Below are 14,387 nucleotides of genomic sequence, written 5' to 3'. Positions count from 1 at the left end.
TTTTGGAAAAGCGTTGAGCCAAAAAGCGACGAGATTGACTGCGTCATTTTTGGCAAAAAAATGGGCACAATCTGTCGCTTTTTTTTCCGTCTCTTTTTGGCAATTTTTTAGTAGTGGTGGGTTAAAGTCTCATTGCACTAACACGATAAGACATAGGGCAAGAGTTCTGGTGCACCATGATAATAAGATGTTGGGTTCAAGTCCCACCGAATTATGGGTTAACATGCCTTCTTATGGCTAAGCTATTGGGTTATAGTCATAATGCACCATAGTGATGATATAATGGTGACTAAGGCAAAATGATGAACCTTTAGCGAAAAGCCATGAAATTCGCTTCCATTCCCTTGTATGAATGTGGTAGCAATGAATAATAAGTTTTGAAAGAAGAAAAATGATTAAATGTATGCATATGATGCTCCATTCGATCCCTTGTATAAATATGGTAGTAGTGAATAATAAGTCTGAAAGAAAGACAAGTAGTTAAGGGTATGAATATGGGTGTTGATGGACAAAATTACTATAGTCATCATTGTGATAATTATAAAAGGAAGAAAGTTATGGATTCTCAAAATGATCCTTCAAAAGGTGAAAGTAATAATTATCATCAACTTGATTTGAAAGGTATTGGGCACGCAGTTATCTTGCAACCTACTTTGATAAGTTTTATAAATCCTCCATCAAAATAAAGAAATATAAAGTGGTAGTGCACTTGACTTTCAAAGTAATGTTGAAGTGTGTCATGCAAATATGATAAAGTTTAACACATTTAGCTTATAATGAAAAATTTATGAAGTACATACAATTGATTGTAGTCCATTTTGTGAAAAGAATGAGATTTGTGATAAACATTTTAATGATCATCCATTCTTGAAATGAATGTGTTAATATGTGATAAAAATTATGGATAACATACTTATGTATGGTTGGATAAATATCATAACTCGCCTCTATGACAGGTTTGAGAGGCAAAAAGAAATCTTAATATTAACATCCTTGGTTAAGTACTTTTAGTACATCATGAATATTGTGGTATATCTTATCATGGATTAGCAAAGGATAAAAGCACAAAACAAGTGTTGCCTATAATGTTTTAATTATCATGATCGTTTTTCTCCTTGAAGAAGATGTTCACAATATGGATGACATCATAAACTATATAGTAGTACCTAAATATGGGCACGGTGATGAAATCATATGTAATGACAAATTAAAAGTTTACAAAAAATATATTAATTGGCATGATCGGTCATTTCGGTTCAAATGTGATGCAAAAGTAACTAAGAATATCCATGTAGTTATATGTTGAAGAATTAAAAGAATTCTTCACGAATCTCTTGTGTTGCTTGTTCTCGTGGCCCATTTGGAACAATACATGAAATTGGCGCATTAGACCAACTCATCCCTCTTGACGTTCATCCTCATTATCATATAAGTTTTGAAAACACTAGAAAATCATAATCAGTCCCAACACTTAAACCATACACCAGAACCCCCCACCCCACAGTCATATGTGTCTAACTTAAAAACCACCATTTTAATAAATCAATAACATACCTCTATAATTACAAGAATCATATAGTCCGGACTCTCATTCCTTACCTTGACTTAACAGTAACATGAAATATGTCCCACATGATCATATACAAGTCATTTATGAGATCAACTCACCTTTCAAGTAACCTGGACCACTCAAGGATCCAATATGCAATAATCACATTAAGAAGAAGTAAACCCAGTTCACTCATGGAACCATAAATACATACTTGGTCTTCTCATTAGAATCCAAATTCAATCTATAATGTACCGATGTGGTATCTTAGATATCCTTAGTTAGTGTACCAGCGTGGTATTCGAGCCAACCATATATGGATATCCTCGTACCAGGTGTGGTATCCGATTCAACCGTTAGTATATACTAGGCATGATATCCGAGCTAACCACAAGGATATTCTGTACTAGGCGTTGTACCCAAGCCAACCATCAAACTCAAACAATCATGCACAATCACAAACATCAGAACAATAACACTTGAAACCACAAGTCACATAACCGATTTATTGCATGAAATTATTAACATGTTGTCATTACATACTGTCATGACCCAGACCGTCGTGAGTGGAACCCACACTAACCCTCCGGTGGGAGAACCATTACTACAACCCAAGCTAAACAACTTAACCAAAAACTAAGGTATTTAAAGATACGAGAGCAGGTTTAAATGCTAAGGAAAAGAAATAGGGAGTTCCCATAAACTCCAAACAAAAGTCTAATAACTAAAACAATGCGGAATAACACCTAGAACCTGAAAGTCAATGTACCAAAACATCTAAAGTTCAACAAGTCTAAGAATATAGGTACAACCCAATTAAACATAAGAAATCCTAATGCACTAGTCTATGTCCGAAATGGGGACATAATCGAAAGAGAACTAATGGCAGCCCGGAAGAACTGGCTCACCCTTGAATTTGATGACGATCATTGATCTTCTAAGCGAGGTTTGTCAATAGCCGCTTAAAAATACCCTGTACTCAACAAAGAAAAAGCAAGTGCATTATCAGTACACAACCACATTGTACTGGTAGGATCACGTGGCTATCCCAATAAGTGAAACATACATACGCCATTGCAACATAATAATAACATGCATACATCGAACATATACAATATCAATATCATGTACAAATAACGATCAAGTTCACAATTCTCAAATTACACAGTTATGTCAAGTCAATGGTCCTCTCATGGAACCCACACCCAAACTGTTCGTGATATCTGTTCCAAGTTAGCTTGTCGGATCGTGACACCCGTTCCAATATTTATGCCGGTACGTGGCAACCGATCCCAATTAGTGTGTGGGAACGCAACACCCGATCCATTCAAAAAGCAACAATCACAATCACAAGCATATTCTCATAATCATACAAGCAAGTCATGATTCATGACATTCAATCATTCAACTATCCTCATTTACGATTTGTGTGATCAATAATGCAACATTCGCATACATACATGCATCATAATGAAGAAAGACCAAATATATATCACACAACATGAAATTACAACTATCACCTACCTCGAACCAAGCTTGAATTCCCTAAGAAACTTGATTCTTCCCTTTCCGGATTCTTTTCGCTTGTTCTTGGTCTACAAACAATCATAATAACACGAAAATCAATAAACAATGTCTAATTACCCGGATTAAAGTCAACACTATCAACCCTAGATAAACCCCATGATTCCCATTACCCAAATTAGGGCTTTTACCACCATCCAAACAGATCCAAAACCCTTTCCCAATCGATAATTACCCATTAGTTTACGTTCTACAAATCAAAAACTGGATTCTGGGAGTTAAATCCTTATCTTTAGCCTTAAGAATGGTGAAAAACGGTCAAGAACTCGCATGGGGTCGTCTCCTAGCTCTCAAAGTCGAAAGGTGCAGAGTAAAATGATTTTGTGGTTTATTTCCGACTTAAGTCGCGTCTGTCCCGCCACAACGGTACTCACCCCGCTACAGCGGCCCGCCCTGGCGGCACAAAATCCCGCTGTAGCGGCTTGCACGGAACATAGAGCTAAATAAAGAATTTCCAAGCCCCCATTTCACAACACACCTTCATCCCATGACACTCAGAAACTACTTTCTCACGCTAAGATCAATTTCGGGAGTTCTACTCGCCCGAATTCAATTTCATAAAGTCATATGGGTTCCTTAATGTCTTAGCTATCTATTAATATGATCGAATTTATTATTAGATCTCCCAATTGTTACCAAATTTCTCTAGACCTCAATGACTCTGATTTGTCCAAATCTGGACTAGGTTGGGAAATTACAAGTTACTACGAAAAAGTTTTCCAATCCAAAAATTTTCTCCGATGGCTTTTCTATAACGACAAAAGTCGATCGTTACAATAGATACCAATTTACCCATCACTCGTCCCCGAGTGATGACCTTTGGAAAATAGGCTAAAGAAGAATGAAGTAGTACCTGAATCGACGAACAACTGGGGATACTTTTCTCGCATGTCTTTCTCGGTTTCCCAAGTAGCTTCCTCAACTGGACAATGCTTCCATTGAACTTTCATGGACTTAATCTCTTTGGTCCTCAGCTTTCTGACATCACGATCAATAATTGCAATCAGTTCTTCCTCATACTAAAGGTATTTTTCTAACACAACTGAGTCCCATTTTATGATGTAATCCCCATCACCATGATATCTCTTCAACATGGACAAATGAAATACTGGATGAACTTCCGATAAGTTAGAAGGTAACACCAACCTATACGCCACTGGCCCTACACATTCAAGAACCTCAAATGACCTAATGTATCGGGGACTAAGCTTGACCTTCTTGCCAAATCTCATCACCCCTTTCATTGGTGATACTTTTAGAAGAACACTCTCACCAGTCTAAAATGCCATGTTTCTTACCTTATGGTCTGCATACATCTTTTGTCTACTCTGGGCCGCTAAAAGCTTAGCTTGAATGCTTCTCACCTTTTCTTGAGCATCATTCACTAAATCAACCCCCAAAGGTTTCACATCTCCAGCCTCGAACCATCATATGAGTGATCTACATCCCTTCCCATAAAGTGTCTCAAATGGTGTCATATATATGCTGGAGTGATAACTATTATTATAGGAGAACTCACACAACGATAGGAACTTATCCCAATGCCCTCCAAAATCAATCACACATGGCCTCAACATGTCTTCTAACACTTGAATAGTCCTCTCTGACTACCCGTTCGTCTGTGGATGGAAAGTTGTACTAAAAGTGAGTTGTGTGCCCAATTCCTCATGTAATTTCCTCCAGAACTTGGATGTGAATTGCGTACCACGGTCTGAGGTGATAGAAAGGGGCACCCCATACAACCTCACTATCTCTGTCACATAAACCTTAGCCAATTGTTCAATATTATAATCTATTCTGACTGGAATAAAATGGGCTGACTTAGTCAATATGTCAACCACTACCCAAATAGAATCAAACTTTCCCAAAGTCTTGGGAAGACCAACCACAAAATCCATGGCTATCCTTTTCCACTTCCATTCCGGAATCGACATTCTCTTAAGCAACCCTGTAGGCCTTTGATGTTCATACTTTACTTGTTGGTAATTTTGACACTTAGCCACAAACTTCGTTATGTCTTTCTTCATGCCTAACCACCAATAAATTCACTTCAAATCTTGGTACATCTTGGTCACACCCGAATGAATGGAATATCGCGAACCATGATATTCTGTCAATAATTTCTTAATCAAGTCATCTATTCTAGGAACACAAATCCTTCCTTTAAAACTAAGCACAACTTCCGCATAAAGAGTGGTCTCTTGTGCCTTACTAATCACAGTCTTGTTTCTAAGCTCATTCAAATTTTCATCCTTAAATTGTTTGGCCTTGATCTCCTCAATAAACGTGGCCCTAACATCAATCCTAGTTAACACCCCACATTTTTCTGAGATGCCCAACTGCATGAATTTACACTCCAATGTCTGAATTTCCTTAGCCAAAGGTCACTTAGTTACACTCAATCAAGCTAAACTACCCATACTCACTGCTTTTCGACTCAAAGCGTCTGCCACTACATTAGCCTTGCATGGATGGTATTGAATGATGACATCATAATCATTAAGTAACTCCATCCACCTTCTCTGTCTAAAATTCAAATCCTTTTGAGTGAATACATGTTGTAGACTGTGATGATCAGTAAATACCTCACACTTGACACCACAAAGATAATGTCGCCAGATCTTAAGAGCAAACACTATCGCTGCCAACTTCAAATCATGTGTTGGATAATTCCTCTCATGCACCTTCAACTGTCGCGATGCATAAGCTATGACATTCTTATCCTTCATCAACATCGCGCCCAAACCAGAATGTGAAGCATCAAAATAGACTATAAAATCTTTACCTTCTACCGGTAGTGCTAGAATAGGCGATGTGGTCAAGAGAGTCTTGAGCTTTTGAAAGCTTTTCTCGTATTTTTCAGTCCATTCAAATGGTATCTCCTTTTTGGTCAAATTTGTCAAGTGCATGGCTATAGAAGCAAAGTTCTTCACAAATCGACGATAGTAGCTAGCGAGCCCTACAAAACTCCTAACTTTAGTCACAGAGTTAGGCCAAACCCAATTCTTAACCGCCTCAATCTTTTGGGGATCTACCATTACCCCTTCTTTTGAAATCACATGCACCAAAAAGGCAACCGAAGTCAACCAAAATTCACACTCAAAAAATTTCGCATACAACCTTTGTTTCTCAAGAATACCCAGAACAATACGAAGATGATCGGCATGCTCTTCCTCACTTTTCGAATAAACCAAAATATCGTCAATAAAGACTATAACAAACGAATCAAGAAATGGCTTGAACACACCATTCATCAAACTCATAAGAGTTGTAGGTACATTTGTTAACCCAAACAAAATAACTAAAAACTCATAGTGCCCATAGTGGGTTCTAAACACCGTCTTAGGCACATTCTCAGGCCTAATCTTTAACTAATGGTAACCAAACCTTAATCAATCTTAGAGAAAACTAATGCAGTTTGCAATTGGTTAAAAAATCATCTATTCGAGGCAATGGGTACCTGTTTTGACTGGTGACCCTATTCAATTGCCGGTAATCTATACACAACCTCATACTACCATTTTTTTTCTTAACAAAAAAAACTGGAGCACCCCATGGGAAAGCGCTAGGACGAATAAATCATTTATCGAGAAGTTCTTGGATTTGAGACTTAAGCTCTCTTAATTATGCTGAGGGATGGAAATGGGACGAGTACTAGGTTCTAAATCAATGCAGAAATCTATATCTCTATCCGGAGGCATACCAGGCAAATCAGTAGGAAACACTTCTCTAAATTTTGACACCACAGGGATAAACTCAATAGATGGAGACTTAACCTCCATATCCTGAATATGATCCAAATAAGCCAAGCAACCTTGCCCTACCAGTTCCTAGCCCAAATGGAGGATATGATCTTATCTTGCTTAGACTTGTACACCCCTTCCCATTCTAACTTTTCCCTTAGCTTCCCAGAAGTTCTAGAGTCACAGACTTAGTATTACAATTAAGCATAAAATAATAGGGAGACAACTAAGTCATGCCTAAGATTATATCAAAGTCAGTCAAATCCAAAATCACCAAATCAGCCCAAGTCTGAAAACCCATAAACAAAGTAGGACAAGCACGATAAACATGGGTGACTATGACAGACTCTCCAACTGGGGTAGAAACATGGATGGAGGCATCAAGTATATCACAAATCATAGCAAATTCTGAGGCAAACCACACGGACACATAAGAATAAGTAGAACCTGGATCAAATAAAACATTAGCCATCCGGTCACAAACAAGAATAGTACATGTGATCACTGCGTCAAACGCCTCTACCTTGGTCTTGCCCGGAAAGGCATAACACTGAGCCCTATCATCTTAACGGGCGACTTCCCTGTCTGGCTGCACTGCACCTCTGCCTGTGTTACCATTTCCCCTACCTTCGCGGTGTCGCTGATTTCCTCCTCGCCCACCTTGTGGATCCCCTCGACTATTATTACCATTTCTCACGGGTACCATTGCTCTAGACTGCTGTTGCACGGAATCCAATATGCGCACATGGGCACAATATCTCCGCATATGCCCAAGTTCTCCACAATTGTAACAAGTACGATCAAAAGATGGTCTGCTGCCCGCCGAAGGTGCGGCTCCCTGGCTATCCTGAATCAAATTCTGATGTGGAGTTCCGGAGTAATTACCTGTAGAAGCAGGCATAGCGGATTGAATTGATCGGGCTGCAAGAGTTGCCCTTCCCAAACCTCTGGAATAAGAACCCTGAAAGTTGCGTGAATTCTTGGCTTTCTTTGCCAATGCCTTAGCCTGACCATCTCGCCTCACCCCCTCCACTCTTTTCACAAAATTTTTTACCTTATTGAAGCTTTTTTCTGCAGAGGTCAGATGAACAAACAATACCTGTAACTCAGAATTTAGTCCCTTAACAAATAAGTGGATCCTCACTCACCAATTGCATAGCATATCTAGACAAAACATGGAACTTGGCCTCATAAGAAGCCACAGACATACCACCTTGTTCCTAAGCCATGAACTCATCCTTCTTACGATCTCTCAAAGTCCGGGGCACATATTTCTCCAAGAACAGAGCATCAAACTGGGTCCAAGTAAGTAGGGGTAAAACTGAAGATCTGCACTCCACATAAGTTTTCCACCACTGCTTAGCCTCACCTTGAAGCTGAAATTCACAAACTCAATTCCATGCTGATGGACAATACCCAACTTATGAAGCCTCTCATAGCAATCTAAATTGAACTCATATGTGTCCTCACTCTCAGAACCATGAAAGACAGGCGGTTTCAACTTTAAGAACTTAGTCAACATCTCGTGCTCATTACTAGTCATAATAGGACCCAAGAAAGGATGAAAAAAAACAGCATTACCTACAGTTCCACCCACCTTGGGGACAGTGATAGCAATAGGGGGATTGGCCGGAGCTTGAGTTGCTTGAACAGAGGGAAGCACTCCATGACCAACCAATCCTTTCAAGAACAACATGATTTGTTGAGCTAACACTGGGTCTAAGGGAGGAATATTTGTAGTCTCAGCATGTACCTCTTCCTCTTGTCCAACATTCTCCTCATTCTCAACCTCTACATTCTCCTCTACCTCTTCATGGTGCGCAGTAGTACCTCATTCCTGGGAGCATCTCCAACCGATGATCCATCATTATTAGGTGTCTCCCTTCCTCGGCCTCTACCCTTTGCTCTTTCTCTACCCTTGCCTCGACCGCGACCTCTTGTTGTAGATTCCTCAGCTGGAGCGTTGACAGGAACTACGGGCCTGACGCCGTTGAACCTAGTGTTAACTATCTGCAGACAGAAGAGTGAAGAAGATTAGATACCGATTCGGATCGCTAGATACCAATTAGAATCAAGTTATACCATGAAAGGAGACAAGAGAAAATAGAGAGATTTCCTAAAGTCCTATAGCCTCGAAGAAAAGTACAGACGTCTCCGTACCGTTCCACAAGACTCTACTAGACTCGTTTTGGTACATCGAGATCAACGAACCTAGGCTCTGATACCAACTTTGTCACGACCCAGACCGTCGTGAGTGACACCTACACTAACGCTCCGGTAGGAGAACCATTACTACAACCCAAGCTAAACAACTTAACCAAAAACTAAGGTATTTAAAGATACGAGAGCAGGTTTAAATGCTAAGGAAAAGAAATAGGGAGTTCCAATAAACTCCAAAAAAAAGTCTAACAACAAAAACAATGCGGAATAACACCTAAAACCTGAAAGTCAATGTACTAAAACATCTAAAGTTCAACAAGTCTAAGAATATGGGTACAACCCAATTAAACATAAGAAAACCTAATGCACTAGTCTAATTCCGAAATGGGGGCATAAACGAAGGAGAACTCATGGTTGCCCGAAAGAACTGGCTCACCCTTGAACTTGATGACGATTTCTGATCTTCTAAGCCAGGTCTGTCAATAGCCGCTTGAAGAATCCCTGTATTCAACAAAGAAAGAGCAAGTGCATTATCAGTACACAACCACAGTGTACTGGTAGGATCACACGGCTATCCTAATAAGTACAACATACATAAGCCATTACAACATAATAATAACATGCATACATCGAACATATAGAATATCAATATCATGCACGAATAACGATCAAGTTCACAATTCTCAAATTACACAGTTATGTCAAGTCAATGGTCCTCTCATGGAACCCACACCCAAACTGTTAGTGTATCGGTACGTGGTACCCGTTCCAAATTAGCGTGTCGGATCGTGACACCCGTTCCAATATTTATGCCAGTACGTGGCAACCGATCCCAATTAGTGTGTAGGAACGCATCACCCGATCTATTCAAAAAGCCACAATCACAATCACAAGCATATTCTCATAATTATACAAGCAAGTCATGATTCATGGCATTCAATCATTCAACTATCCTCATTTACGATTTGTGTGATCAATAATGCAACATTCGCATACATACATACATCATAATGAAGCAAGATGAAATCACAGTCATCACCTACCTCGAACCAAGCTTTAATTCCCTAAGAAACTTGATTCTTCCCTTTTCGGATTCTTTCCTCTTGTTCTTGGTCTACAAACAATCATAACAACACGGAAATCAATAAACAATGTCTAATTACAGGGGTTAAAGTCAACACTATCAACTCTAGATCAACCACATGATTCTCACTACCCAAATTAGGGCTTTTCCCACTATCCAAACAGTTCCAAAACCCTTACCCAATCGATAATTACCCATTAGTTTACGTTCTACGGATCGAAAAATGGATTTGGGGAGTTATAACCTTACCTTTAGTCTTAAGAATGGTGAAAAATTGTCAAGAACTCACCTGGGGTCGTCTCCTATCTCTCAAAGTCGAAAAGTGCAAAATAAAACAATTTTGGAGTTTATTTCCGACTTAAGTCACGTTTGTCCCGCTACAACGGTACTCACCTCGCTACAGCGGCCCGCCCTGGTGGCACTAAATCTCGCCATAGCAGCTTGCACTGAACAAAGAGCTAAATAAAGAATTTCCAAACCCCCCATTTAACAACACACCTTCATCCCAACTCAGAAACTACCCTCTCATGCCAAGATCAAATTCGGGAGTTCTACTCGCCCGAATTAAAATCCATAAAGTCGTACGGGTTTCTTAATGTCTTAGCTATCTATTCATATGATCGAATTCATAATTAGATCTCCCAATTGGTAACTAGACCTCACTGACTTCGACTTCGTCCAAATCTGGACTAGGTTGGAAAATTCCAAGTTACTACGAAAAAGTTTTCCGGCACAAAATTTTTCCCCGATGGCTTTTCTATAACGACAGAATCTGATCGTTACACATATCCTTTCCTACGATTTCCCCATTGTGCATACACAGGCTAAGTAATACTACAGGCAATAACATGCATACCTATACCTATTAATGGACAACACAAACTATCTTAATAAGGAAACTCAAGGCTAAACAAGAACTAGAGCACCACCCCCTAGTCATTATCTCGTCTCCCACCTTAACAACAATGAATAACAACCTATAACCCTACAGACTCCGTGCCCGAAGGCCTACGCATGAAACTCCGAACATCTATAAGATATAATGTGGAAAAAATGGATCTGACTTTTAGTTGAAGGAAAGCTAGCCAACCTGGACGTCAAGCATCAACTGATGAACCTTACCCATGAACTTCTAACTGTGTGAGAGTATACCATGATGAACGAGCACAAAATTTCTTAGGTTTTCACCTTCCTTGCGCTGTAATCCTTCACCCTCATTGCTCCCTTGCCTTGGATGCCTTTAGAGGGTTTTTGGAGCATCCTTCGTCCATTTTTTTTCTTTTGAAAATGCGAGAAATGTGTAAATACAATTTGATTTTTGACCATATGGGAAAAATCAAATTGAGCCAAAATCATCGGGTGCTCAAATTTAATTTAAATTCTTGCACCGTATTTCCATAACTTCGGAACTCCACAGGAGATGCCTTTTAGTAATGACTGATCGGATCGTTACAATCACCTATTGTTCTCTTTTATATTATCTTATTGCGTAAATTATTTTTCCCTAGCAAGTGTATGTATGCATGCATGGAAGTTCAACTCATTAACCAATTAATATTCATCGATGCTCAATGGTGTAGGTTTTTTTAATAATAAAAGCTATATTTACCTGTTATAATAGATAAATTGTCTTACTTTTAAAATTACAAATCTTACTTTGATGAAGTTTTACTTGTAAATATCTTTCAAATAATTTAGTACGTGTATATAACTTAAACTTTGGAAAATATGTAGTCTACTTGTTTTAGAATTTTGCATTTTCACATGTATATAAAATGTGTTTTCTTTTTCTATTTGAAACGACTGATTAATTTGGAAATTTTAATTCATCAGTAATAATATTCAACATATAATTTAATTAATTGATAAACAACTTGGAGATCAAAACCATATAATGCCACCGAACCTCTTCCTATAGTCCAATTGCATGATTAAATGAATTTATTTGGTATGTTCATGTCCCTATTGTCATTAATTTGAAAGTGAGTGACCACCAACCTAGCTATGGACACTAAATATACTCAAATAATTCTTCTATATAAGGATCTTCCTTTAGCCAAACTATAGTATATCTCCACTAAACTTTTTGAGTTCCCAAAGTTTGTGAATACATATATCTTTTCCCTTCCTATTTCCTTGGCTCCTTCCATTTACATAGATTCCAAACCAAACATGAATTCAGAAAGAGAAAACAATAATAAGGCCATAGTGAAAACTCTTTATAAGGCATTAGCATGTACATGTGGTGACACTAAAAAAGTTACCGGTATTATTGTTGATGACTTAGAATGGTGGTTTCATGGACCACAAAATTGTCACTATCTGATGAAACTTCTCACTGGAGAACAGTCTAATAATAATAATTCTTTTAAGTTTGAGCCAAGAAGTGTAGATGCTATCGATGATCGTGTTATCGTTGAAGGATGGGAAGGTGCAAAAGCTTATTGGGTACATGTTTGGACATTTAAAGATGGTGTTATTACTCAATTTAGGGAGTATTTCAATACTTGGCTTACTGTGACGGAGTTGAGGCCTATGGGTTGGCTGCGCTCCACCACACTGTGGCAGAGCCACCCTCGAGACCTCGCGAAACGCTCACTTCCGGGGCTTATGCTCGCAATTTGAAAGTGGTGAACGGATGTGTCATGTCATGTAGTACTATATATATAATCCGTTAGGGAAAAGAAAGCAAGGGGTGTTTGCCTTCTTCCTTACCTAAGTGTGAAAAAATGTTAATGTTCAAAGTTTGGTTACATATCCAACGGACAATTTGATGAAATATTGTTCCATTTTAATGTAGGAGTGTTTGACTTGGCATGGTGTTTAAGAAAACAAGGAAGACTTTTGAAAATTGTGGTTTAAAATAATTGTTATTATTTATTTGGTTGTAAATCATTTCATTAAGAGTAAAAGGAAAATTTTAAAGTTAAACGATTTCTAATTATTGTAAGGTGACATTCTTTTTGGAACGAACTAAAAAAGAAATTAAAAGGGTGCTACATGAATCGAGACGGAGAAAGTACTTTTTTTTTTACAAGAAACCAAGAAAATCTAGTCCTGATATAATAGCCAACTAGCCAAACAGACAAGTATGTCCTAAACAAATTTCATGCGATAAGCTTGATCGAAAAAACATATATAAAGTTTTGAACCTTAAATCCTTAGATAGGAGATCTCTGCTCAACTAATTCAATCATTCCATTGTTAATGAAATATTGTACTTATGAATGGCTGGTTAAAGATGTTGTATTCAAATTTCATGGTAGGACAGACCATGTGGAATGATATTTTTTGGCAGCTTTCTTTGGCAATCACTTTGGACTTTGGTCTCCACAAAAGTTGAGCATTTCGTGATTAATGAAGTTAATCGTTAATCCGTGTAACATTATTGTGACGATTATATTTAGGTATCTACAAATTTGTACAAAATTTGCCTTTCCCTCCCTATGGACATAATACGATCGGTGGTGACGTGGTGCCTTTTAGTGTCTCCACGTAAGTTTTAAGTGGGCGTTGATCATGTCTATTGTGAAATTTGAAAAGAGATATTTTTATTTTTAAAGTGAAAAATGATTGAAATCTAAGTTCTGTTTGATCATAAATACAAATTGAAGTTGTCCTTCTTAAAAAGAAATTTATTTCAGTGAAAATAAATTTTGTTATATTTCAAATTCATAAAAATTCAAAATTTTAACTTCGAGTTAAATCTTGAAATTTTATACCCAAACATATTTAAAATTCGTGAAAAGTTTATTAGGGGTGGCGACTTTTCCACTTATTATTTTCACCAAAAGTCGTTTCTTGTTGTTACACTTTGCTTTACGGTGATACTCCTTCCGTCCACTTTTAATTATCATGGTTTTCCTTTTTAGAGTCAAACTATAAGAACTTTGACTAACATTTTGCCATGTATTTTTTCATCATATTGATATGCAAGAAAATACAATTTATAGTACATTTCATGTAGTTTTTGAATATCTAAGTTTTTTGTTTAAAATATCGAATAAATATAATCTAATTTAACTTTGAAAATTAGTCAAATTGACTTTCGAAAAATGCAATATGACAAATAAAAGTGGACGTAGGTAGTACTGTATATTCCACTGATTATTTATTGCCATAATAAACCACAAGTTTGCACTCCATTTAAAATTCATGATAAGTGCTTTTAATTATAAAATTCTCAGTAAAAATTTATATCGGAGATTATGTATCTTTACTAACTTATAATATTCTTTGATAAATAAATAATTATCAGCATTGAATT

At 37.7% G+C, this 14,387-nt stretch overlaps 1 protein-coding gene across 1 annotated transcript; it reads left to right on the top strand.

The window, feature by feature from the left end:
• The first annotated feature begins 12,204 nt into the window (after positions 1-12,204).
• LOC102582014 (wound-induced protein 1) lies at positions 12,205-13,038 on the top strand. The gene has a single exon (XM_006359738.2). It carries the CDS (start codon positions 12,293-12,295, stop codon positions 12,743-12,745), a length of 453 nt encoding a protein of 150 aa, XP_006359800.1. The 5' UTR covers positions 12,205-12,292; the 3' UTR covers positions 12,746-13,038.
• The last annotated feature ends 1,349 nt before the right edge of the window (positions 13,039-14,387 follow it).

The sequence above is a fragment of the Solanum tuberosum genome, unplaced genomic scaffold (assembly GCF_000226075.1).
Source record: "Solanum tuberosum cultivar DM 1-3 516 R44 unplaced genomic scaffold, SolTub_3.0 scf00307, whole genome shotgun sequence".
NCBI lineage: Eukaryota > Viridiplantae > Streptophyta > Magnoliopsida > Solanales > Solanaceae > Solanum > Solanum tuberosum.
The sequence above is the reverse complement of the archived record's forward strand: the minus strand, read 5'-3'. Positions and strand labels throughout refer to the sequence as shown.